This window comes from Cokeromyces recurvatus, assembly GCF_025118155.1.
Source record: "Cokeromyces recurvatus strain NRRL 2243 chromosome Unknown BX663scaffold_4, whole genome shotgun sequence".
Classification (NCBI taxonomy): domain Eukaryota; kingdom Fungi; phylum Mucoromycota; class Mucoromycetes; order Mucorales; family Mucoraceae; genus Cokeromyces; species Cokeromyces recurvatus.
This window is the reverse complement of record NW_026251390.1, coordinates 1-25,225: the sequence shown is the minus strand read 5'-3', so window position 1 is coordinate 25,225 and position 25,225 is coordinate 1. Positions and strand designations below refer to the sequence as shown.

The 25,225-nt window shown below is 30.9% G+C and overlaps 11 protein-coding genes across 11 annotated transcripts; 3 read left to right on the top strand and 8 right to left on the bottom strand.

Moving 5' to 3' along the window:
- The first annotated feature begins 1 nt into the window (after position 1).
- On the top strand, positions 2-1,768 carry BX663DRAFT_497751 (serine hydroxymethyltransferase). Its single transcript, XM_051525959.1, has 2 exons — positions 2-207; positions 342-1,768. Exons 1-2 carry the CDS (start codon positions 73-75, stop codon positions 1,608-1,610), a joined length of 1,404 nt encoding a protein of 467 aa, XP_051385810.1. The 5' UTR covers positions 2-72; the 3' UTR covers positions 1,611-1,768.
- A 5,752-nt stretch (positions 1,769-7,520) lies between these two features.
- On the bottom strand, positions 7,521-8,110 carry BX663DRAFT_497744 (uncharacterized protein). Its single transcript, XM_051525958.1, has one exon. It carries the CDS (start codon positions 7,979-7,981, stop codon positions 7,682-7,684), a length of 300 nt encoding a protein of 99 aa, XP_051385809.1. The 5' UTR covers positions 7,982-8,110; the 3' UTR covers positions 7,521-7,681.
- A 1,373-nt stretch (positions 8,111-9,483) lies between these two features.
- BX663DRAFT_548970 (multi drug resistance-associated protein MRP) lies at positions 9,484-14,525 on the bottom strand (the record flags this gene model as incomplete). The annotated part of the gene is made up of 8 exons (XM_051531118.1): positions 9,484-9,708; positions 9,769-13,372; positions 13,439-13,548; positions 13,614-13,868; positions 13,932-14,054; positions 14,132-14,255; positions 14,320-14,372; positions 14,439-14,525. 8 exons carry the CDS (start codon positions 14,523-14,525, stop codon positions 9,484-9,486), a joined length of 4,581 nt encoding a protein of 1,526 aa, XP_051385808.1.
- Positions 14,526-15,281: 756 nt separating this feature from the next.
- Positions 15,282-16,261, top strand: BX663DRAFT_483509 (uncharacterized protein; the record flags this gene model as incomplete). The annotated part of the gene is made up of 5 exons (XM_051524500.1): positions 15,282-15,449; positions 15,543-15,584; positions 15,661-15,711; positions 15,801-16,152; positions 16,218-16,261. 5 exons carry the CDS (start codon positions 15,282-15,284, stop codon positions 16,259-16,261), a joined length of 657 nt encoding a protein of 218 aa, XP_051385807.1.
- A 100-nt stretch (positions 16,262-16,361) lies between these two features.
- BX663DRAFT_529392 (glycosyl-transferase for dystroglycan-domain-containing protein) lies at positions 16,362-17,431 on the bottom strand (the record flags this gene model as incomplete). Its single annotated transcript, XM_051530237.1, has 2 exons — positions 16,362-16,529; positions 16,607-17,431. 2 exons carry the CDS (start codon positions 17,429-17,431, stop codon positions 16,362-16,364), a joined length of 993 nt encoding a protein of 330 aa, XP_051385806.1.
- A 938-nt stretch (positions 17,432-18,369) lies between these two features.
- Positions 18,370-18,762, top strand: BX663DRAFT_497733 (uncharacterized protein). Its single transcript, XM_051525957.1, has 3 exons — positions 18,370-18,466; positions 18,548-18,670; positions 18,746-18,762. Exons 1-3 carry the CDS (start codon positions 18,413-18,415, stop codon positions 18,755-18,757), a joined length of 189 nt encoding a protein of 62 aa, XP_051385805.1. The 5' UTR covers positions 18,370-18,412; the 3' UTR covers positions 18,758-18,762.
- Positions 18,763-18,790: 28 nt separating this feature from the next.
- On the bottom strand, positions 18,791-19,107 carry BX663DRAFT_497730 (uncharacterized protein; the record flags this gene model as incomplete). Its single annotated transcript, XM_051525956.1, has 1 exon — positions 18,791-19,107. A coding segment is annotated over exon 1 (171 nt), but the record flags the coding sequence as incomplete, so codon positions are not given.
- On the bottom strand, positions 18,963-22,097 carry BX663DRAFT_497724 (Oxysterol-binding protein-domain-containing protein). The gene is made up of 5 exons (XM_051525955.1): positions 21,826-22,097; positions 21,515-21,748; positions 20,430-21,440; positions 19,352-20,350; positions 18,963-19,256 (listed from the first exon to the last, which is right to left on the bottom strand). The coding sequence occupies exons 1-5, from the start codon at positions 22,049-22,051 to the stop codon at positions 19,057-19,059; spliced, it is 2,670 nt and encodes an 889-aa protein (XP_051385803.1). The 5' UTR covers positions 22,052-22,097; the 3' UTR covers positions 18,963-19,056.
- A 259-nt stretch (positions 22,098-22,356) lies between these two features.
- BX663DRAFT_467049 (uncharacterized protein) lies at positions 22,357-23,469 on the bottom strand. The gene is made up of 5 exons (XM_051524070.1): positions 23,297-23,469; positions 23,001-23,213; positions 22,732-22,932; positions 22,531-22,670; positions 22,357-22,464 (listed from the first exon to the last, which is right to left on the bottom strand). The coding sequence occupies exons 1-5, from the start codon at positions 23,436-23,438 to the stop codon at positions 22,432-22,434; spliced, it is 729 nt and encodes a 242-aa protein (XP_051385802.1). The 5' UTR covers positions 23,439-23,469; the 3' UTR covers positions 22,357-22,431.
- Positions 23,425-24,088, bottom strand: BX663DRAFT_497721 (uncharacterized protein). Its single transcript, XM_051525954.1, has 2 exons — positions 23,905-24,088; positions 23,425-23,831 (listed from the first exon to the last, which is right to left on the bottom strand). Exons 1-2 carry the CDS (start codon positions 23,929-23,931, stop codon positions 23,592-23,594), a joined length of 267 nt encoding a protein of 88 aa, XP_051385801.1. The 5' UTR covers positions 23,932-24,088; the 3' UTR covers positions 23,425-23,591.
- Positions 24,089-24,192: 104 nt separating this feature from the next.
- Positions 24,193-25,225, bottom strand: BX663DRAFT_428418 (uncharacterized protein; the record flags this gene model as incomplete). The annotated part of the gene is made up of 4 exons (XM_051522682.1): positions 24,193-24,389; positions 24,457-24,555; positions 24,637-24,956; positions 25,075-25,225. Coding segments are annotated over 4 exons (767 nt in total), but the record flags the coding sequence as incomplete, so codon positions are not given.

Below are 25,225 nucleotides of genomic sequence, written 5' to 3'. Positions count from 1 at the left end.
CTTTTTTTTTTTTTTTTTTTTCTACTTTATAACTTAAGTTTCTACTCTTTGAAACCTATATACGTTTTGATAATGTCCGTTAAGCCTGTTGACCCCTGGAACACTTGTCTCAATACTTCTCTTGAACAAGAAGATCCCGAAATTTTTAGCATTGTTGAGAATGAGAAGCTTAGACAATGGTCTGGTTTAGAGCTTATTGCTTCTGAGGTATGTATTATTAATCGTAATTGCAAATGATGTACTTGGGACATTGGAATCCACTTGTGCTTCTATTATGTGTATAATTTTTTTTTGTACATATTGCTAATAAACATTTTTATATACATATATATATACGTTAGAACTTTACTTCTCAAGCTGTTATTGAGGCTAATGGTACTCCTTTAACCAACAAATATTCTGAAGGTCTTCCTGGTGCTCGTTATTATGGTGGTAATGAATTTATTGATGAACTTGAGCGTCTCTGTCAAAAGCGTGCTTTAGAAGCTTTTGGTTTGAACCCTGAAGTGTGGGGTGTTAATGTTCAACCCTATTCTGGTTCTACTGCTAATTTCGCTGCTTTAACGGCTTTAATTAAACCTCAAGATCGTCTTATGGGTCTTGATCTTCCCTCTGGTGGTCACTTAACTCACGGTTATCAAACACAAAAGAAGAAAATCTCATCTTCTTCTATCTATTTTACTTCTATGCCTTATCAAGTTGACCCTACTACTGGTTTAATTGACTACAAGCGTCTTGAAGAAAATGCTGCCCTTTTCCGTCCTCAGTTATTAATTTGTGGTGCCTCTGCTTACCCTGCTGAATGGGAATATGATACCCTTCGTAAGATTGCTGATCAACATAGTGCTTATCTCATGTGTGATATGGCTCATATCTCTGGTTTGATTGCCGGTAATGAAGCCTTATCTCCCTTTGAATTCTGTGATATCGTAACTACAACTACACATAAGACACTTCGTGGTCCTCGTGCTGGTTTAATTTTCTTCCGTCGTGATAAGGGTGATGATCTTGAAAATCGTGTTAACCAAGCTGTCTTCCCCTCTTGTCAAGGTGGTCCTCACAATAATACAATTGCCGCTATCGCCGTTGCTTTAAAGCAAGCTGCCTCTCCTGAATTCAAACAATATGCTAAGCAAGTTCGTGCTAATGCTTTGGCACTCGCTAAAGCTCTTAGTAACTATGGCTATAAGTTAGCTACTGGCACTACTGTGAATCACTTGATCCTTTGGGATTTGAAGCCCCAAAAATTGACTGGTTCTAAACTTGAACGTATCTGTGATATGGTGAATATTACGATCAATAAGAACTCAATTGCTGGTGATAAATCTGCTGTCACACCAGGTGGTGTTCGTCTTGGTTCCTCTGCCTTAACCTCTCGTTCCTTAAAAGAAGAAGATTTCGTTAAAATTGCAGAATTCCTTCACAGAACTGTTCAAATCGCTTTGGCTGTTCAAGAAAAATCTGGCTCCAAGTTAATGAAGGACTTTGTTGCTGCTCTTCAAGGAAATGAGGAAATTGCTCAATTGAGAAAGGAAGTTATTGAATTTGCTCGTAGTTTCCCCATGCCCGGTTTCGACCCTACCAAAATCAAAGCTACTGTTGCTATCTAAATTATTATATCATTCATCCTATTCATTTATGTATCCCGACACATACAAATTTATATTTCATATTTGTTCAATACTCTCATCAGTATTTTTTTTTTTTTTTTATAAAGTTCAATACATTTATGTATAATAAAAATAATATCCATTGTCTTAAAAAAAAAAAAAAAAAGAAAGAGAGAAAGAAAAGACAATGCAGACATATTAAAACTATTCAAATTATAGGGTGGTATTGATTTACATGTTTACATAATTGGTGCTACCTTAGCAAGCCAATTTAAAAGACCCAATGCATAAACGATTATAGATTATCAAAAAAAAAAAAAAAAATACATCTGTATATTTATATAATCCGTGTAACAATCATTGTAATTTTACAAGATAGTAATGAAAATTATACCTAAATTCAAACAATTTTTTTTTTTTTGAAATATTCACACATTAGAAAGACAGCAGTCTATTACTGATCACCAATACATTTACGAAAGAAAAAAAAAAGGCACATTATTTTAGACAATAAAACTTTTCAAGTGTGTGGTCTACTTATAGTAAGACCCTGAGTATTTTTTATCTTTATTATGTAACCTTCCTTCAGGCACAGACTAAAAGGCCTGGTCCAAGTAAATACTTAAAATATAAAACTTTTACTTTTTTATAAACAACAACTAACACAAAAAAAAAAAAGGTCTTTCACATAAACCCTAATTTTTTTTTCAGATAATGCACCTGACGTTTAAATAGTTCGATAAAGATAGTGCTATCCTATCCTTTGTATTCATTTGTATATTATATATACAAGTCTGTTATATATATAAATGTATACATATATGTGTGTATATGTATATATATGTGTGTATATATATAAAAGGATTCTTAATCATTTGATATAATGAGTGTGTGTGTGTGTGTGTGTGTGTGTGTTTTCTCGTAACTTATTTGTTTAGAAAAGAACAAGGGAATTAAAAGCTATGACCACCTAAAATACCATAAAAAGATAGACATATTATCTTTTAACCTGCCGAAAAAAAATAACAATGGTAGGGCAAAGTACAACAATAGAAAAAAAAAATAGCTAATCGTACGATGATAGTCAATGTTTTCAAATATTTGTATTCTTTTTTTGGAGGAAGAGAACACGTGTGTTTAAAGTTATGCTAATAATTACATTACATCTGCCTGCTTCTTCAGTATGTAAAAGCAAGAAAATAAATATTGATTTATTGTACATGAAAACATGATAATATAATTTAGAAAGAAATAGATTCATATGATGATTCTTTTATTATATCCATTTTACTGAGAAGGTAGGAAAACAAGTCAATATAAGATTAATATTGGCAAACAATATAATACCAATAAACACGTATTATACATTACTTTTTTTTTAACGTTCAAAAAGCTATTATACAAAGGTATAAATGTGTATATAAAATTCAACTTGATCTTAAACTTTTAAAATTAGAATAATACGAACTTTATATTTTATACACTTGTAAGGAAAACAAAATGCAATGTAAAGTAAGAAGAGGAGAGGAAAATATATTTAATATAGTTGAGCCTTTCCGCCTTTTTTTTTTTTTTTTTTTTTTTTTTTTTTTTTTTTTGTTATGTCTGAACAAATTAAAAATAAAAAAATAAGCTTAATGAATGTAAACTGGTTGCTGAGAAAACAATTCTTATTTAAAGGCAGAATATTTAAAGGTTTTTTTTTTTTTTTTTTTTTTTTTAAGAGAGAGAGAATTATCTATATTACTTCCTTTCTTCTTTTTCTGACTAGCTTATAATTCATGAGTTATCCTCCAGCTTAATTCATTAGGTAATCAACATTGTAGATCAAATATCAGATAAAATAGGGGAAAACAATTATCTGATCATCAAATTTAATTCACATCATAAAATCTTTTTGTATATGGCATAGGCTGTATTATGATCATATCTAAAGAACTTATAAAAAAAGAAAAACTATACAATAGTATTTGATATTTAATAGCACAATTTTTTTTTCTTTTGAACATAATCAGATACAAGCAAAATATCGTGAATATTTAATGACCAACAAATCTTCATCGATGATCTACGAAAATAGCCATATATTGATTCAAATTAAATGTAGAAAACCAAGACCAAATAATCCTCGACCACCGCCAAAACCTAACCCTCCTTTAACTTCAGTGTAGACTTTTTTGCTGCTTGATAATTTATATTTATACAAAAGAAAAGCAGCATTAACAACGAACATATCGAATAATTTTATGAGTGGATCCTTCATGACCGTCTATTTTTATTATATTTCCTTTCCCCCATTCCCTCTTTCATGTACTTAGTAGAGAATATCTTACTTGTATTATATTTGCAATGTGTATAACCCACTCTTTCTCTTTATTATCATTGTTATTACTATTATTATTACTATTAATCTTTACATTGTAATATATATATAAAAAAACCGTACATTTTATTTTCAAAATAATGATTTATTTATTTTACTATTTAAATAAAAGTTAGTATTTATATGGATAAGAAAAAGGAATATATGATTAGATCTATAAAAGAAGATGATATTGATACTATACAGAATTATGTTTATTTCTTAGTGATAATGTTATATTACTACAAGTATAAACTATAAATAACAATAAAACAAATTGAAAGTTGACAAACCAATTCGATTACCCCCCCTCCAAAAAAAAATAAAATAAAATAAAATAAAATAAAATAAAATAAAATAAAATAAAATAAAATAAAATAAAATAAAATAAAATAAAATAAAATAAAATAAAATAGAATAATGTAATAGTTGTTGCTCAATAACTAGTTTATTATTATTTCACTCTTATAGGCAATTTACTGTTAATAGTAAGTGTAGCTAAATTTATCATGATGATAGCAATTAACACGTAATATAATGAAGTTTTGTTTCTTCAAGTACATGTATACATACTAGTTGTGCAATTGTTGAATATGTTAGACAAAGAAACATCATCACTTTTTCCAGGACCCTTTCTGCTATAAGGTTTCTATCACAAATAAACTTATTTTCCATGGAAAAATTATTTGTAGCAGATCAAATCAATCGAAATGGAGCCAAAAGTGGAAAGGTCTATCATAGAAAAAAAAATAGCAATTACAACACATAGCAATTAGATAGAATCAAAGTTTAAAAACATACACATGCATATGTGTATATCCGCAGACACACACAATAGTATTATGTACCTTTTAATACAGCTTTTAACAAAGATATATATACATAGATTATACAAATCGAAAAATTTAGTATTTTGTTAGTCGAAATGATATACACAAAGGTAATACAAATCTGCATTAGTATTATATGTTCTGATGACAATGGTATGTGTACATAATGGTTACTCTGTATTTACACAATACAAAACATTTATCACTAAAATGTTTTTAAGGTAAAAATATTAAAGCAGACTATTTTTTTTTTTTTTTTTTGTTGGATTTCAGCTTTCAAAAGTACAATGTATAACAATATCTTATTACATGTTAAATGGTAATCGTTTTTTCTTCAACTAAATTTATAATTACTGTTTTTTATTTTAGTTGACTTCTATATTGAAGTACATAGCAGTAGTATACTATATATTTTAAAGCAGGAACTTATATTTGCATTCATCTAACGTGTGTTATTTATCCTCTTTGTGACACGCAACATCAAGCGGATAAAATAAAAAAAGGTATGATATTTGCAACTCTAGTTCTTCTATCATTTTTAGATTTGTTTTGACTTGCGCCAAGTATAGATATTGCAGTTTTTAAAATACATAGAAATAATTATTGTTTTTTTAATTATTTATTACAAGGAAATGTATGTAATAAGAAAAATAACTTCAATGCATGGGCACATAAAGATTTCGATACTGGAATAGAACGATATTAACTCTTTTGTTTAAGGGCACAGGTTCTTATTAACAGCAACAGCAGCTCATTCTAACTCGCTGTTATAACCATTTGAAAAGTAAAAACATTCTAATGCTTAAGCCTATTGTAACAAAAATTATTTTGTAATACATTGTTATTTAGATTTTGTATTCAATAATTGTCGTATTACAAGAAAATAAAACTGATATCTGCTTCTCAAAAACAAATTGGTAGCTGTTTTTATGCAAGCTTTTAAAATAATAGCTAAAAAAAAATAAAAATTTCCGACAATATTGGATCTTTTTTTGATTATTATTTCTCCTCAAACTGTCATTTTTTTTTCTTTATATCATCACTAAAATTAAGTATTTCTGTCTATGCCCCGACTCTCGCGAGAAATGTATCTCTATAGACCCCATTCTTATATTTGGTTTCTCAGAGGGCTTGATATTTAATAAGATTAGTTGACTACTAGAGGTTAATATGAGCAACTGCATCATGATGATTTATATCTTGAATTAATAAGTTTAAAAATAATATTCTATCTTTCTTTTGGAAAGATCAATATTATATAATTTTCAATTGTTATTCAAGTTAAATACTATTGAACATGGCTAAGATTAAACTGATTTCAAGCACTTTTGAATGCAGTTAAGCATTATAATCTTTTTTTATATATATCTGTATTTATCTTTACGTTGCTGGTTCAGGAACAATACTTGACATGTCAACTGTTTAATGATGAGTTTTACAATCTATTTGATATATTTATAGGTTTGATATGTAGTCGTATTTAAATAAAGAAAAAATATTTATTTTTACTTTATTCATGAAATAAAACTATTTAATGTAATCTCGTTACATAACTAGATCAAAAGTTGTGAATTTTGGCTTCTTTTTTTTTAGGAGGTATATCTTATAAAATATAATTTAAATTATTAAAGATAGTTTGTATGATTAACAAACCTGAAGAAGAAATAATACAGATATTATAAAGATTATTAAGTTAAAAGAAGATCACTCTATATAACATTAAAAAAAAAGGAAAAAAGAGAAAAAAAATATATGCATAAAACTTATAATTTGAAACTCTATAGGATCTTTTTTCGACTGTTTTTTTAGCCTTATGATATAACCATTAAAGTTATCCTTTTTCTTCATTATTTACCGAATTCAAGCTTGGTAAATGATAAGACTTGTAAAGTGTTTTAAAACGCTTGAAGGAAACAAAAAAAAATATAGCCCTATTTATAAGTTATTAAGATTATTGGGAAATTTTTCAAAGAAATCCTGTAAAATGAGGGAGTGAGTAACAGTTTAAGAGAGTCACAAAAGAAAACTAACTAAAAACTGGAAAGTAAGTCTGATATTCTACACAACAAATAAAAAAAAAGGGAGGGAGAAGGGAAAGAGAGGCTAATCAAGAAAGGAAGAGGATGGTAATCTTGAACCAGTATTCTGATAGAATTGGCCATTGACAAATAAATTTACATCTTTTGATTATCGCTATATTGATTTTTTTTTTTCAAATAAAGTTGACATATTTGGCCATCAGCCAAATGCGGTCGTGAAAAACTTTTGTTACGTTAACTGTCTTTAATCAAAAATTAAAAAAAAAAAAAAATAGTGTTATAGCATCATAAAATGGGTCCTATTGGTTTAATGTCTCATTTTCATAACATATTTCAAGTTAGAGAGATTTTTTTTTTTTGTAAAATTATAATTTTTATTTAAAATTAAAATTATAAAGGTGAGCACGTCATATTGAGCGGTGATCCCCGATGAAACAAATACAAAATGTAATTCTATTGGTATGACTATTTATGTTGATTTAGTTTTTGCAATGTTTGCTGTTAGCTTGCGGTGGAGTGTGAGCCTATGTAGGTGGTGGGCAAAATAGGACTCAGGCCGGTAGTTTCTATTTACTGATTCTGAAGAAGTGAAGAGATGGTACGAATGATCTTAGCTTGTAGATAATCAAGAGTAGCAGCAGTGACCGCTTGGGAGTTAGTGTTCCCGTGTTTCCAGTAGCTGTTCCATAAAAACCAGTGAGTAGTGCCAATAACGACAAGGAAGTCTTTATTGCGATGAAGTCCCTGATGTATGTGTAGATAACGTATTACCCCATACAATATCTCCTGTGAGAACAGTAGCGTAGGGAAGAACGTACCCAGAATTTTACACCAGACTGACTATTTTTTGGGACATTCGACAATAAAATGGTAGATAGTATCTTGATGTAGGTGGCAGTATGCACAAGTAGTAGAAACTGCGCGATTGTATTTATGAATAAATTCTTGTGTCGGGATGCGACCATGAATGGTACGATAGAACACCGTGCGAGCATTCGCAAATAGAGGACAGTATCGGAATTGCCGTACAACATGAGGCTTCAAAGAGTGGCCACCAGTGACCGTATTTTGAAAGGACAAATGAAAAGTACTTGCAGAAAATTTGGTCCATTTTGGGGAATGTCTGATATATTCCACCATTGGGTGTGTCAAGCTAGAGAGAGAGAAGGGTATAGACTTAAAGATTTTTTTCTAAATTCAAACAACGATCAAAAAATGAAATGGAATGGTTTATCCACCCAAGACAATCAGATACAGTTACTGTTCTTGCGGCTTCTTGAATACGAGGCATCAAAGAATCTTTATCTGTCAATTCGTTTCGACGCACACCAAACTTGATCTTGGACCACATTTCTTCAATGGGGTTTAGAAATGGGGAGTATGTTGGCAAGTAGGCATACTTATATCCGTGAGGTTCAATCATATTTACAGCATCGGCTGACTTGTGGATTGGAGCGTTATCCATGACAAGAAAAAGCTCCTTCATGGTTTTTTGGTTGAGAACATCCATCGTCTTACCCAAGAATTGCAAATAATGTTCTTGTTCCCACTCGGCCATTAACTTTGACCTCCTCATTTTGGACTGCAAAGGTTGTTCTTCTTCTTTTTCTTGTGGCGATGGCAGTTGGTCTACGCAGCGTCAGATTTACAATACCGTGTTCACACATTGCACCCAATAATTGTCAGGGAAACATCTCTTTGTGTGGGGATTGTACCTTTGGCGGTTTGACTCCTGTTTGACCGGGCATGGCTTCTCTTGATATGCATATTAAAACTTGCTTCATCAATGAACACGTAGTTTGAGCTGTGATCAAAACCTTTAAGCTCTCTCTATTCCAAAATGCGCTTCCTATTGGCTACCATAGTGCTATCATCGTTGCGTTTCTCTGGCAGCTTATCAAGCTTCTTCAAGGTAAAGCTGCGTTTTTTTTTCTTGATAATATTGACGCAGCAAAAGATCCAAATCTCAAGTTCTTTAATATAAAACTGGATAGGTTTGCGATCATATAATCTAATTTTTTTCTTTAGAAAAATTTTTATTTTACGAGGATGAATAGTTCATGTTAAAAAAAAAAAGAGGTAGATATAAAGGACAGTGATAACCTAGTCCTCTAATATATTTTACTTTAAATTTTAATTGCAGTCTGAAGGAATACAAATATTAAATCAACAAAAGTCTTTGTCTATATGACGCCAACTCGATTTCAAAAGGTGCCAAACTATATTTCAAAACCCGTGAATTTTAAGGAAAAATCTAGTTAGTAACCTTACATCCTGATTATAAATAAGGCAGTTTAAATCGTGATTATATTTTCTTTGCTCTTGTGAAACTTCTTATCTTTAGAAATTCCCCGAAATATATGGACATTTTAAAATTAATAGAATGAACTTCTACTAACAACTCTATAATATATTTATTATTATAAACCCTCCCCCCCCATTTCCCTTTAAAATACTATATGAAATCAGCTATTATATTCCTCGGTTTCTTTTTATTTTCTGAACACCTTGCACAAAAAGTAAAAGTGTTTATTATTGACTTTAAAAGACAGTAAATAATATGAATATTTATGATATAAAAACTTATAAGAATTACAAAAAAAAATAAAATAATATAATATAATATATAAATATATAAATCCTTATTTAGCAAGGCCAGCTTCCTTAGCCATTGAATAAAATACAGATTGATCATTCTCCAAGAGTTTAGTGGGCGAATCAAATTCAGTAATCATACCTTTATCCAATACAAGAATTTTGTCCGAGTCTAAAACAGTATTAATTCTATGGGCAATAGTAAGTATAGTACAGTTGGCAAATTGACGACGAATAGTATCTTGAATAATAGAATCAGTTTCAACATCAATCTATAGATATAAATGTTAATTTTTTGGTTAATTATTTTTTATTTATTATAATACACTTACGGCAGCTGTAGCTTCATCAAGAATAAGAACAGTTGTACGACGGAGGAGTGCACGTGCCAAGCAAATCAATTGACGTTGACCAACAGAGAAATTATCACCACCTTCTAAAACAACAGCATTTAACTTGCCATCCATTTTACTAATATGATCCTTAAGATGAGATAGCTCTAAAGCCTGCCAGAGCTCAGTATCATCATGTGTGCCAAAAGGATCTAAATTTTCTCGAACAGTACCAGCAAATAATACAGGATCTTGAGGAATGATAGTAAGTCGAGATCTCAAATCGAATAGGCGCAAACTAGAAATATCCACACCATCGATATAAATGGAACCCTTTGCTGCTTCTATAATACGGAATAAACTTAGACTTAAAGAACTCTTACCAGCTCCAGTACGACCCACAATACCAATCTTCTCCTTGGGTGCTACTGTGAAAGATAAATCACGTAAGGCTAAATCAAGTCCGGGTCGATAGCGAGTAGAATAATCACGGAATTCAATTAAGCCCTTTTCTGGCCACATAGGATTTACTCCACGAACCGCATTGTATTTTTCAGTAGGGCGATCAATATACTCCTTAATACGTTCAACTGAAACAATATTAGTTTCAATTTCACAATAGGATCGAATAACCCAATTCAAAGCTTGAGTGACATTCAAAGCATACGAGATAGACAAGCCTACTAAACCTGCATCAAGTGATGAGGTACCGTAGATAATACCAAGAGCAGCAAACAATGCAGCGGAAAATATAATAATGGAACCTAAAAATTCAAGACGAACAGCAAGCCATCTATTACAGGAAATAGAAGGGAAGTAAGCTCTTTGATTATTATCTAATTTGCATTCATTTTGGAATATAAATCGGTTTTGTTGTCCATAAGCACGAATCGTAGAAACACCAGAGATAGTCTCTTGAAAGTGAGAATAAATTGGGCTTTTACCGACAGAATCTAAACGCTTTAATTCACGTGAGGTAGTAAGATAATAACGTTGAATATAAATATAGATTATACCAAGAGGTACAATGACAATCGTAAAGAGAGGCGTAGAGAAAGCAATAATACAGACAGTTGAAATAACAGAAAATAAGACACGGATATAACTGTGAAAAGATCTAGGCAAAACTTCATCTACAGTATGTTGATCTTTACTGAAACGATTTAAAATTCTACCTAAGGGTGTAGTATCAAAGAAGGACATAGGAGATCGAATAATTGTTTCCAACATCTCTGAATGCAAGACACGAGCAGAACGAATAGCGCAGAAGACCCAAAGAATAAGTGTTTGAAGCATAGAAAAGACAGTAGAAGACCAACCAATAATAGCATAAATAGAAAGATAAAACCAGACGTTATTATTAGTACCATAGTCTTGATTCTTAGTAGACCAATACTTTAACCAAATATTAGTACCAACTTGTGCCAATTGAGAAAATACCATGAAAATAATCATGAAAACAACACCATATACTGAACAAGACTTTGCATACTGTTTATAAACTGCCCATGTAACGCTACCCTTAGCACTTTCTTCAACTGTAATCAAACGATGAGCATCCTCATCTGCTCCTTGAAGTTTTCCCTTCTTTCTGTCAATCGATACAAGAGAGGCACGACGAAGAGTTTTAGCGCTCATCATAGATACTTCACTGTTCATACGTTGACGTTGGCGACCTAAGACAGCATCTTCTTCTCGAGGAATTAATTCAATAGACGCAGTTTCTGATGCAAGCACTTCTTCATCATCATTTATATTAATGGTATCATTGTTTGATGCTTCTTCTTCATCTGATGACCTCTTATCTTGTTGAGCACCAAATTCAGCAATAAGCGAGTATAATTCTGATTTTTGACTCATTAAATCAGAGTAATTACCACTCAAAATAATTTGACCCTCACGTAACATAACAACTTGGTCAACGTGAGGCAAATAAGATATACCATGTGTCACGAATACACGAGCTTTGCTCTTCAAAATACCATTAGGGCCAATTACATTGTCGAAAATATGTCGGCCTACATGAGCATCTACAGCGCTAAGAGGATCATCTAATAAATAAATATCAGCACGCGCGTAAATAGCTCTTGCCAAGGAAACACGAGCCTTTTGTCCACCAGACAGATTGATACCACGTTCACCAATTTCTGTAAGATCACCACCACTTAAAATGGCAAGATCACTCTTTAACGAGCAAGCTTCAAGAACATGATCATAAAACTCAGGATCCCATCTATGGCCAAAAATGATATTATCACGTAGAGTGGCATTCATAACCCAAGGTTGTTGAGGAACATAGGCAACGGAGCCACGTAGAATAGCTTCGCCATTTATTTTTACGGTATCACCTAATAAAGCGCTAATAATGGTTGATTTACCGGAACCTACACGACCTACAATAGTAGTGACTTGACCCTTTTTAACTTTGAGGTTGATATCTTTCAAAATAGGCTCTTCATCATCTTCAGACCATTTAAAGGAGCCATTATTGATCTCTACAATTGGAGTATTTTCGTTGTAATTGGGATCAAAGCGGTAGTCTAAACGCGTAACGGCATTTGGATCTAATTCTTGAGAAGATAAATAATTCTCAATACGATAAAGAGAGACAGAAGCTTCAATAGTAGAAGTAATAACATTGGGAAAGACGACGATAGGGAATTGTAAGAGACCAAATAAAGAAATAGCAACAAATGCAATATCGCTCGTTAAAGGATGATCAGAAATGAAAACATAAATTGTAAAAGTGGAAAGAGTGACCAAGAAAGGAATAGATGTCCAGGTAAAATTTTGAACTGCAGACATAACACCGATCTTTTTCAAAGTAGCCAATTCCAAATCATTACGAATAAAACTAATCTTTTCCATAAAGGGTGTTTCCCAGGCGTAGAGTTTGATGACACGAATACCATTCAAAATTTCATTCATCAGCTTAACTCTGGAATCTTTGTTGCCCATTTGTGTCTTTTGATAAGTACGCATTTTACGAGCAAGATAAGTGTTTAAGGGAATTGCAAGAATTAAAACAGCAACACCTGCGCCGATACTAGGACCCATCGTATTATATAAGAAAATCAAAGCAATTATGATTTGAAAAGGTCCACTCCAGACAATATGGAAATAGGTGCACAAGTCCATTAATCTTTGAGCGTCAACGCTCATATGGTTCACGATTTCACCAACAGTAGATTTTTGACGACTCGTGTTACTTAATACTAACGTCTTCTGATAAATAGCAGTAACAAGTGCAGCTCTGAGACGCATACCAGTTGTAAAACATCGTTGAAAATATTGATGAAGGAACATTGTTTGACAAATAGCAGTAAGAAACATAGCAACAGCTATTAGAATACCACGATATGCAGGCTCAGGATTATCAGATGCATAACTTGTAACCCATCCCATTAATCGCTTAAGAAGCATAGGTTGAGTAAACTGCAAAACATCTTGAAGTGCTTTGAAGAAAGCTGCTAAAGCAAAAGGACCACCTAGAGTTCTAACAAGTACGAGTAAAAGGGAAGGGTTTGCTTTTTTTAGCTCCTTTTCCCAATTTTGTTGAAATTTAGCACTCACAATAGCGGATTGATCATCAGATTTAAGATTCCTATTGACAGTTATAAGACACATGTTTACTTTTATCTTACAAGTTAGTTATTATTAAACTATTTACCATAAATCTTCCATAACTAAAGGCTTTCTATAACCTAATTTCATCAAAGGAGTCATCCAGCCAAAGGTGAGTCTACTAAAAATATTTGCTTTTTCTTCAGGAGAATCAAGCTAAAATAATTATAAATTAAATATGTTCAATTATTTAAATAGTTACAATATCTATCTATATATACCTCATCTTCTTCAAGCAAAATATATTGACTCTTGGGCCTTTCCATATTCTCCAGAATAAAAATGATCACAGATAAAGTTGTATTTATAGCAAAGAATTTAAATTGAGTAGGATCCGTATACTGATCACCATTCATAATGTAAGTACGAAGTTTAATCCCATTCACAATCATAATAAATAGCCAGTAGAATAACAATACTCCAGAAGCAACACGATTGCGTGTATATTCAATATGATGCAACCCAATGACAAATATCTATAAGATTTTTTTTTTTTTGTAAATATATAGTAACTATAAAATGATTTGAATGTTTTTTACCGAAACTATCATAGATACGCCTAAAGATAAAATCTGAGCATTATCAATCCAATCTATACCATCATTTAAAATATAAAGGAAGAAATTTAAGCTTGTAACTAGTAAAATCAAAAACAGAGTAGTCTATAAATTTTGCATCAAATCAATAAATTGTAGTTTGTTTGTTTTTTTTTTTTCTTGCGTAGTAATTTTTTATGTACCATCTTTGCAAAGTAATGCCAGTTTTTAACCATGTCAGATGATAGTGTTTCACGCTTTGATAATAACCAAAATCTAATCATACCAGCAAATAGGACATAGATATGTGGAATTAACGTAATTACACTATAAAATTAGATAATATTAATAGTCTTTTTTTTTTTTTTTTGTTCTTTCAATTTATACATACGTATCTTCAAAACATGGTGTGAAGTCTGGTACTCTTTCTTCAGAAAAGGGACCCTTTTTTTATTAAAACATGGTTAGCATTTATTAAAACATAATATATTTATCTGTATATGTACATACCCAGCCTTCTTTATTTTTGCACATATTTGACCATGGTCGATCTTCGAGATCGGAATGGTGACTCACCACCCACTGACTTGTATCCATAATAATAAAAGAGCGTTGTTTGGCTCCTTTTAAAAATATAGTGGAGAATAAACAATAAAGAAATAAAATTACACATTTTTATACATTCGCTTTTTTTTTTATTTTATTTGCACAATATGATTATTAAAAGGAAGTCACTACTTGCTTTCTTGAATTCGGAAATAAACAGAATGTTTCAAAAAAATTTATTTCAGACAGATCATATCAATGCTTCTGAAAATAGGTAATTACATATGGGATACGTATTTTGTCTTTATTAACTCTATAACGCATGACTTTTATATAAATCAGCTTTGCAAGCAAATGCACCCTATTTTGTTGGCTAGTTTTGGATATTATTAATTAATACTGCTTTTTCTTTTAGCCTGGTTGTTTAAAATATATATTGCAATATTGATATTGTATTTTTTTCTTCTTTTAGCTTGGTATATATGTGTAAGCGTACTTAGTGGATATAGTCTTCTAATCATCAATAACAGTAACCATCATTTATAAATAACACACTTTTTTATATATAATAATAGTAAATCTTACAGAAAGAAGAAAAATTAGTTCTTCATTATTAGATCAATAAACATCATCTTTGCACAAGCTGCATGTGACTTGTCGAATGATTTTCGCATGTAAATCAAAATAAAAATGAATCCCGGATTCCATAGTTCTTCTGCGTTTAAATTCAACAATACAGAAAAAAAAAAATCTTCTATTCATTTCCAACTTTATCTACATTATTTTGAAGTCTTCAAAAAAAAAAAAATGGCAAAAAAGGGACCCAATTCTAAAGCTGAAGCTGCTAATGCAAGAAAAGCTGCTAGTAAAGCAGAAAAAGATAGAAAGGCTGCTGAAGCTGCCGAAGCTGCTGAGTCATCCAAATGGGCAGAAGGAGCCAAGAAGAACAAGAAAGAAGAACAAGAAGCTAAAAAGGTATACACATATACATCTATACATACATACATACATACATATATATGTATAGATGTTGTTTATGTGCTTTATCTAATAATGTAAAATATATAGGCTGCTGCTGCTGCTAAAAAAGCAGAGGCTGCAAGACTCTTGGTAAGATATCATTTAAACTAAAATAAAAAAAAAAAAAAGAACAGTATTTATAGTCTTTTTTTTTTTTTGTAAACAGGCTGAAGAAGAAAAAGAATTTAAAAAGAAGCCTACTTTGAAAGGTGTTGATGTAAGTTGATGGGTTAAAAAAAAAAAAAAAAAAAAAAAAAAAAAAGACGCACGATGAACATGAGATTAAAATAATACTTACGAATGCAGAAAAAAGCTGCTCAAAAATCTGCCAAGAATGAAGCTGCTGGTCATGCTAGACGTGTAATTCCTGAATTCTCAGCATCGGGTATTGATGATGCTCTTGATCTTTTATCTCTTAATGACAAGTCTGTAAAATCTAAAGACATTGAAAAGCATCCCGAGCGTCGTTTCAAAGCTGCTTTGGCTGCCTTTGAAGAACGTGAATTACCTAGATTTAAAGCTGAAAACCCAGGCTTGCGTTTAAGTCAATTAAAGGATTTGATCTATAAAGCATTCCAGAAATCGCCTGAAAATCCCTTCAATCAAGCTAATGTAGTAGCATATAATGCTACTATAGAAGAAGCTCAACAAGCTAAATGTAAGTGTATTAGAAAGTGAAAGATAGACATGAGTGAAATATTAATTATATACATGATATAATAGCACAAAGAAATAAGGCTATTGAGAATCGTCTTCGTACTAACTAAACATGTTATGCACATAAATAATAATAATAATAATATATGTATATTTGTATATGTATAAATGTATATGTATATATATATTTTTTTTATTTGTTTCAAAACACTATTGTACGCGAGAAACGATTTCTCGAAAACCTTTTATCTTTGTACATTCTTTTTTCAAGTTATTTGCAATGTCAGTATCCCATAATCCTGCTGAAATCATCAAACGAGTATAACGTAGACATACTTCTTCTCTAAAATAATCATAAAGTTTCTTATTGTATTTGCGCTATATGTGAGGGAAGGAAAGAGGATATTAACATAATTTGCGTAAACAGAATGAATGACCAGAATTCAAAATTTTACCTCTTTAGCTCTTGTCTCTTCTGGATAATGATGGGTTTGGTGAATTAGAAAATCATTAGGTAATACCCAATAATTAATACCAGCCAAATAAATTTCATATAAACATGCAGCCTTATTTGCACCATAGCCAATAAACCTTTCATCACACCATGGAGAACCTTCCTTCTTATAGATAACATATGGCTCATATGAATAATTATAGTCTATAACCTTATAAGGCTTAGAAGATTGATACCACTTTTTATAATCTGTAGATCCATGACCTCTTGTCCAATTTACATGGAACATATCAATCTTTTCTGTCAAGACAATGTTCATAAGGGCTTCTTTATCTTTTGGAAATAATCTCCAATCTTCACCATCTTTTTCTATTAAATATTCAAAGGCAGGAACGACAATAGCTCCTCTACCACTGCGAAGTATATCCATAACTTGACTGTTTTTCTTTATTGATTCTCTAAAATCTGTACAAATATGAAAGTCTACATCAAGCATCATTAAATAATCCGTCCTTACAAAGAATTTAGCAACATTTCTCCACATATTGAATTGTCTATCGAATTTGTCTACGACAAGATGAATATCAACATATTTCCCCATATCTGGATTATCTTCGTACATGCTATGTAAATCTTGTAAAATTCCACCCTTTGAATGATCGTCATTGATATGAATAGCGACTGATATGGGGCCCTTGTAACGGGTTGCAAGTCGACTGAGAACAGGGAATCGATTATGGGTAACTAAAGTAGCAATCGTAATTTCTTCCTGTTCAAATCGATGTGTCGCTCTAAAGTAATAAGGAATCACTTTAGAAGGTCCCATCGCATCTGAAAATACCTTACTTAGGATCAAGTCTTCAGGGATTGTTTGATTCTGCCCGCCTATATAAATATACACACATATATTTATTATCTTGCTACTAAAACCATTTATTTTAATTCATTTACCTTCTGCATTGGTCCAAGTGACTGTTTGAACTGTGTGGTACTTTTTTTGAAGTTGACTTACAGTAACCGAATCAGATTTTGAAGTAAAAGATTGAGATTTTAATGATGTTGAAGAAGAAGGAGAATAAGTTTGAAACCAATCTAAACCAAGTAAATGAACAGTAGCATATAATAAAGAACCAGCCAAATATATGCTAAAAAATATTCTTAAGATTTTTGGAATAGTCACTGTTTCTTCTTTCATCTTGATTAATGTCAAGAAGATTAATCAATTAACCAATCAATCAATCAAAGAAAAAAAAAATATACAAATAAGATAGAAAAGAATAGAAAAAAAAAGCTAGTATATTAGTCTGTACGACATACAGCTACTCTATTAATAAAGATCAGATTTTTGTACAACTATTGATTAAGGAACATAGACTTATAAGGGATTCTTTATAAGCTATTACAAAAAAAAGAAAGAGGGACTAACCCAATATCTTTGAATAGAATCAAAATACACATTATAAGCGAAATATTAGTCTATTCCTAACGATAGAACAATACAGTAATGTTATACTATGCTTTATTTGACCTTAATAATAGTGTTACAACAAGTATATTATCCTTTTGTAGTAAAATTAAGTTGTTAATGCTGACGTAAACGTTTCATTTTATATATTTGTATACAAATAGAAAATTAAGGAGCTGTCATAAATAATGCCCGAGCTAGAATGGACCGGCAAAAAGAAAAAAAAAATTCTGGCATGCCCCTAGTATTTCTCCAATATTTACTAAAAACACACACAATACGAATTTATCTCCACACTATTTTTTTTTTTTCTTTTTTTTTTTTCTTTTCTTAATCAACAAAATGTCACTTGTCAACAGACCTAATAACGTTCTTGCTCATCAAAGATATTTCCAAGTAACAACAATAATAAAACTTAGTTGAAAAAGAAAAAAAAAAAGATAAAGTTTTGTATTAAATCGAGTCTTGATATTTTAGGCACCTTCCAACACTCTTTTGTTCCTTCGTGGTCCCAGAGATAAGTTCTTTGTTTATACTACTTTCCTTGTCCTTGGTACCGGTGTTGTAGGTTCTCTCTGGGGTGCTATTAATATGGCTCGTGTATGTTCATACTATTTAAATATGTATATACATATATATTTATCATATATACTCAATTAATTTATTTATTGATAGGGAAAGAAATAGATTTTACCTAAATGAACTAATTTTTCAGACTGTAAAAAAAAAAAAAAAAAAAAAAATTATATTTACATAAATCGAGGAAAATATACAGTACTTTAGCAGATGTATATATCCGCATAAATGAATCAAGAAAAAAAAAATACATATATAGTATTTATGGACTTGATAATAATAATAAAAAATAATGTATAATATATGTGTATACATGTATATATGTGTATAAATTTTTATATATTTATATTTTTTTTTGTTACAAATACACAGAGAAAATAAATAAATAAATAAATGTACTCTCTATTATTCTACCATAATGAGAATTGATCTTTTGGCCATTGACCAGTTTCTCTTGTTTGCCAGTATTGTCCAGCATAAACCCATTCATTACCTTCTTTTACGAACCATGTAGGTGTCCATTCTTTACCATTTAATTCGAATTCTTTACGTTTTTCACGTTGTTTTTGTTCTATTCTTAACTTTTCATTATCTGCAAGATCAATCAAACCTATAGACATACATAATAGGGTAGCAAAATTAGAATAACACCATGTTGTACATATAGATAGATAGATAGATAGATTTATATATATATGTATTTACCTTTTTCATATAATAATTGATCGGGTCTAAAACGTGTGTCAGTAATAGGTAGTTTTCCTTCCTCAATTTCGGTTATTTCATTTAATTCAATGGCAAATTTGGTAAAACCAAAGTATTTTTCATAATCTTGAATCCCTGGGGGACGAGCAGTCCATAAAACGGATAATTTACTCCTATCTAATCCAACTTCTTCTGCTAATGCTTCACTCCATTTACCAACAACTCGACATCTTTTTTGACCATGACTATCATAAAGTGTAGCAACAACATCATTACGTTTAGTAGGCGCACTAAATAATCCTCCACCAGATCCTTCCTTAAATGTAACAATAGCATATTCACCTGTAGTCAAGTTTTGTACTTTACATTCACCTGAATGTTCAAGGTATTTTTCTCCTGCAATCATGTTCTTTAACCAAGTGGAAGGTTTAAAAAATGTGTAATGATCATCATGTCCAGTTAAAGTAATATGGAAGGTACCGTCTGTCATAAACTCCATTGATTTACCCCAAAATTTACTTTTAATATGGGTTGATTGCCAATACTTGAAGCCCTTTGCCTCTGCATGAGCAGCAATGATAAGTGGATTATGAGAGACCTTTTCAGAGATAAATCGAAATCCTTTATCAGGACGAATATTTTCATAAGTCTCTGCCATCATTGGATTAAAAGGTTTACGCCCTGTTCGATATTGAGTTGAAGCATAACTTGATATAGTAAAGACAGTAACGTACATGAGTCGTTCCATTGAATCCTCAAGTTGCGATGCCTTCTCAAGTAACTCACAATATTCTAACTCCTCGCAAGCCTTTTGAAGCATATTCAGAGGCTCATTCATACTAATAGGCATAGCAATCGTCGAAAGATCTTTACCGACATTTTTTCTAATAATAGAAAGTGCAGACCCTGCATCTGTAACTGCTGGAGAAGGCAACTCTGTTCGACGTATACAATTCCCTAAAGAGGTAAGATCAAGTACATTACCATTACTTTGAGTTTCTAATGATACATATTAATAACATGTATAAATATATATATATATAAATGAAGAAATATCTCCTTTTTCATTATGATTTACCACATGTATTTTCATCACTACTATCATCATCATATGTTAAACTTGATGTTTGATCAATACTATTATCCTCTTCTCTTTCTTCTTCTTCATCATCCTCTTCACCACTTAAAACGATATCTTCAGCATCAAAGAATTGTTCTGAATAACGAGAAGAATAATCGCTTCCTGGATATTGAAGGTCTGTTTCGGTATGATCTTCATGTATGATATTATCCCCAAGTGATGTTTGTTGATTATTATCATTATTATTGATATTAGGTGATATTGGACCAGAACGACGATGATTGAGCATATTAAAATAGGACTGTATATTTCTCCATTGTAAAACTTGCTCCTTTGCACCTGTTATTATCTGTAACTTTTGTTGTTCTAATTTTTCCATCAAACCTTGTATTGATTTCAAATCATTGTTGATTAATACTTGTTTGAGACTTTCAATGGTATCTGCTACTGAAGTGATACATTCTTGATGTGAACAAGCTGTATCTAATCCTTGTTCAATTTCAGCCCGTATTTTACGTTGATCATATCGAGAAGAAGCAGAAAGTCGTTTTCCAAAAGTAGTGTGAATATTGAGATTACTATTTTTAACATCATCATACATAGTAGTAATTGGCGAAGAAGAAGAAGCTAAATCATCATTTACATTCTTTCGACGTATATCCGTAAGAACGGATTGCCAATAATCAAAATCATATTCAGTCAAAGTCTTGAGTTGATAAAGCATTGTCCCTGAATCAATATTAATTTGACGTAAATTAGGTTTATAAGAAATAGTTGATACTAAAATCTGTATTGATCCTCTCGTGATTCCTCCTTGTGAGGCTGAATAGGAGAGAACACCATGATGTGAAAGATGAAACCAACGCTTTGCCCAACCTTGCATTCTTTTACGTTTCTTTTTCAATAACCAACCGGATACTTCATTACTCTGCATTTTTATATCTTCAGGTGTTCCCAAAGCGACTGAATAAGTTAACATTTTAGGTGTATTTCTTGAAAATGTATTATCTATAAAATAGTTAGCATTCGTTGTTTTGTTTTTTTTTTTTGGAAAGAAGACGGGTAGGTTGTATTTCATTTACCAAAGACCAATACATAATTTCCAGGTTCCTCTACTACATAGGTTCCTTCTACTTTTTGATCAGAAGATTGAGCATGGTGTATGGGTATAATTTCATCCATTCCTACTTCTTTTAATTTTAACGTAGCCACTGATTTTGAACGTGGTCTAGTCACATTTGTTTGGTTATATGTAGACTGGTTTGAAGATTGAACATAATTTGATTCTATATCATCATCCCCTATTGTTATTGAGCCTTAATAATAAAAAAAAAGACATATAAATTTTATTACCCCACATATTTTTTTTTCTTTTTTTACTTTTTTTTTTTACCTTTAACACCTAATTCAAACGGAATTGACATTTGTCGTTTTTGATGTTGTGCACGAAACAAAATGTCAGATGAGTTTGGTAAAGGATCTTTTCCCTTTCTACGAAATAAACCAAACGCGATATTGTTTCTTTTTGTTGTAAAAGACCATTTGATAACTGTACCTTTTGAAGGAACATAAATATTATGTAAGTAAGAATCTCTAGGCTGTACTTGTACTACTTCCATTGAATAATACGATTTATTTTATTTTATTTTTTTTTTTTATTTTTTTTTTTTTTATTTTATTTTTTTATTATTTTATTTTATAATATAATTAAAAGAAAGAGAGAAAAAATGTTTACTCGTTAATTTAATTTATTTAGTTATTTTTTCATAATATTTATTTATTTATATGTCATCAACAACAAACCAATTTTGGATCTTTTTTTTTTTTTTGTGATATTTTTCAACTTATACACATGTGGTAAAAAAAAAAAAAAAAAAAAAAAAAAAAAAAAAAAAAAAAAAAAAAAAAAAAAAATAAAAAAAAATAAAGAGAGAGAAAGACTAAAAATAGCCAAAAGAGAGATGAAAATTGCATTTATTGATACATATTTGGTTTTTTTTTAAGCACGTTGACGAATAACAAGATCCAAAAACTAACCCAAAAAAAAAAGTAAGGAATTATGACTTATTTATATAGAAATAGTATTAGTACTACTTACTTGTTCATAGTTAATTTGAATCCAACCATCATTATCAGTATCAAATTGTCTGAAAGAATCAGTCAAGGTCTTGACTGTAACGCAAGCTTGTACAAAATTATCAAAAGTAACATCACCTTTTCCTGTATTTTTAATAGTAGCTGTTAATTTTTTATTAATTTATCTTATAATTTTGAATGGAGTTTTTTTTTTTGAATTTACCATATCTATCGAATTTTTGAATTAAAATATAGATGAATTTAGGTGAAACATTAAAACCGAACGATCTTAAAGCATTACCCATTTCAGATTGGTTAATGCTACCTGAACGATCGGTATCGAAAGCTTGGAAACAACGTTTCCAGTCTTCAATATATTTCCATAATCCAGAAAATTCGTTAAAATTAATTGTACCGCTATTATCTATATACATGTATATGTTGGATAAGTTTATATATTTTTCCTATATCTAATAATAATAACAATCTAACCTGAATCAAACATATTCACCATTAAACGAACTGTTTCAATATTAAAGGGGCTCCAATCACCATTAATTAAAGCTCTTTGAAGCTCATCAGCTGAAAGTTGACCAGAACCATCTGTATCAACTGCTTTAAACCAGGACCATAATTGTTGATCAACGCCTGGAGGAGGTCCTGAAGGTGGAGGAGGTCTTCCTTGTGGACCTGGTGGTGGAGGTTCTACATTTATATATATTATAAGTATCTGTATATATTTTTCTTTTTTTTTCTTTTTTTTTTTTTTGTTTGTTCATAATACATACGTTGTCCATAACCTCCTGCACCACCATAATTAGGTGGTGGTGGACGATTATATCCTTGAGCTAGGGTACCTGGAGGAGGTGCTCCATAATTACCTTGTGGAGGAGGTGCTTGGCCGTATTGAGGTGGTGGTTGGTATGACATAACAGGAAGTGAAAAAAAAAATAAGAAAAAGGAAAAGGGAAAAAATAAAAAAGAGGGCTGTACGCGAAACTTTATTTATTTATAAGCTACTCTTATGACCTACTTTCTACTTATATAACATAAGACTCCGCCCCCGAAAAAAAAAAAAAAAAATTACATTTTTGCAGCATTTGCAGATTGCCACTTTTTATCATACAACCAAGCATGAATAAGTGTAGAGGCAAGAGATCCTTTAGGAGCTAAGGAAAGGGTAGAATTTGGATCATTATTAGCAGCTGCCATAACATCTGATCGAGTAAACCAAGTAGCATGCTCTAATTCATCATCAGAAAATTGAATATCCGAAGATTTAGCTTCTGCAATGAATCCAAGCATAAGCGAATTTGGAAAAGGCTATAAAGAAATAAGGTTATACATAATAATGTAATGTATATATGTATATATGTATATATATATATATATATACCCATGGCTGACAGCTATGATAAACCATACGGTCAATAATAATACCGGTTTCTTCATACGCTTCTCGACGTACTGCTTCTTCAAGTGTTTCGGCTGCTTCAACAAAGCCTAATTTACATCATTGTTAATACTACTTTTACTTGGAAGAATAATATGTGTCTACCTGAAATGCATGAATACATTTTTTTTGGCCATCGTTTCTGCCGACCTAATAAAATTTTATCTCCATTTGGATGAACAATACAGACAATAACAACAGGATCTATAGTAACGGTTAATTTATATACATCTACACACACACTCGTGTATATACTATAATATGACTTTTACCTGTTCTAGGATAAGAAAAGTTTTGGATACCTTTATGACTAATACATCTTTTATCGTCACTGTCTTCTTTCGGGCAACTACGCTTATAACCACCTTCATTTGAAATAGTACGTTTACCACATCCAGGACAATATTTATTTCGACTATTCCAATCCACTAATGGATACGTTGTATATAATTAATTTTTTTTTATCCCTATTTTATAACTTTAAAGGATATTTACCCATAGCAATTGCTTGAGCGATAATAGCACTTGTTGATTTTTCCATGGTAAATGCCCGTGAAAGTATAGAACAAAACTCAAAACCATTTGCTTCAAAGACTATTTTCATTGATTGAATTATAATCAATATATAACACACACACATACATACGTACATATTTATATATATATATATATTACCTTGGATTAATTCTTTACATTCTTTCTCATCTGCTTCTTTGGGTGTTAAATCTAATGCCCAATAAGCTTCTCCTTCTTCACCTTGACCTTGACTTTCATCAATACCCAAGAATATTAAAGCAACATTTGAAGAAGGGTTATAACTATTTTCCTTTGTATAAATTAAATTTACTATAGAGGCCAAGTCTTTATATTGAGCATAATGAATAGTTCCTTCATTATTAAATAGCACTTTTAAATCATTTAAAATAAGATATTTTGATTTTGGTGAATGAGCAAGTATGGATAAAAATTCAGGTTGATCACGTTTCCAGCCAAATCTTGAAAAAAAAAAAAAAAAAAAAAAAAAAGAAAAAAAAAGAAAAAAAAGAAAAAAAAGAGGAGAAAGTCTATACATACTCACTCTTATTTACATTTGAAATGTTCATATTTTATTACCTATTTAATGGGTTTCCTGCAAAAACGGTCGTATAATTTTCGGGAAATGGTGAACCATGCGTTGTATGTGTTAAGGTGTTATTTTTTTCACCTCCCAAAAGCTTAAAAATGTCATCATTCTTGAAGATTCTTGCAATCTCACATGCTGTTC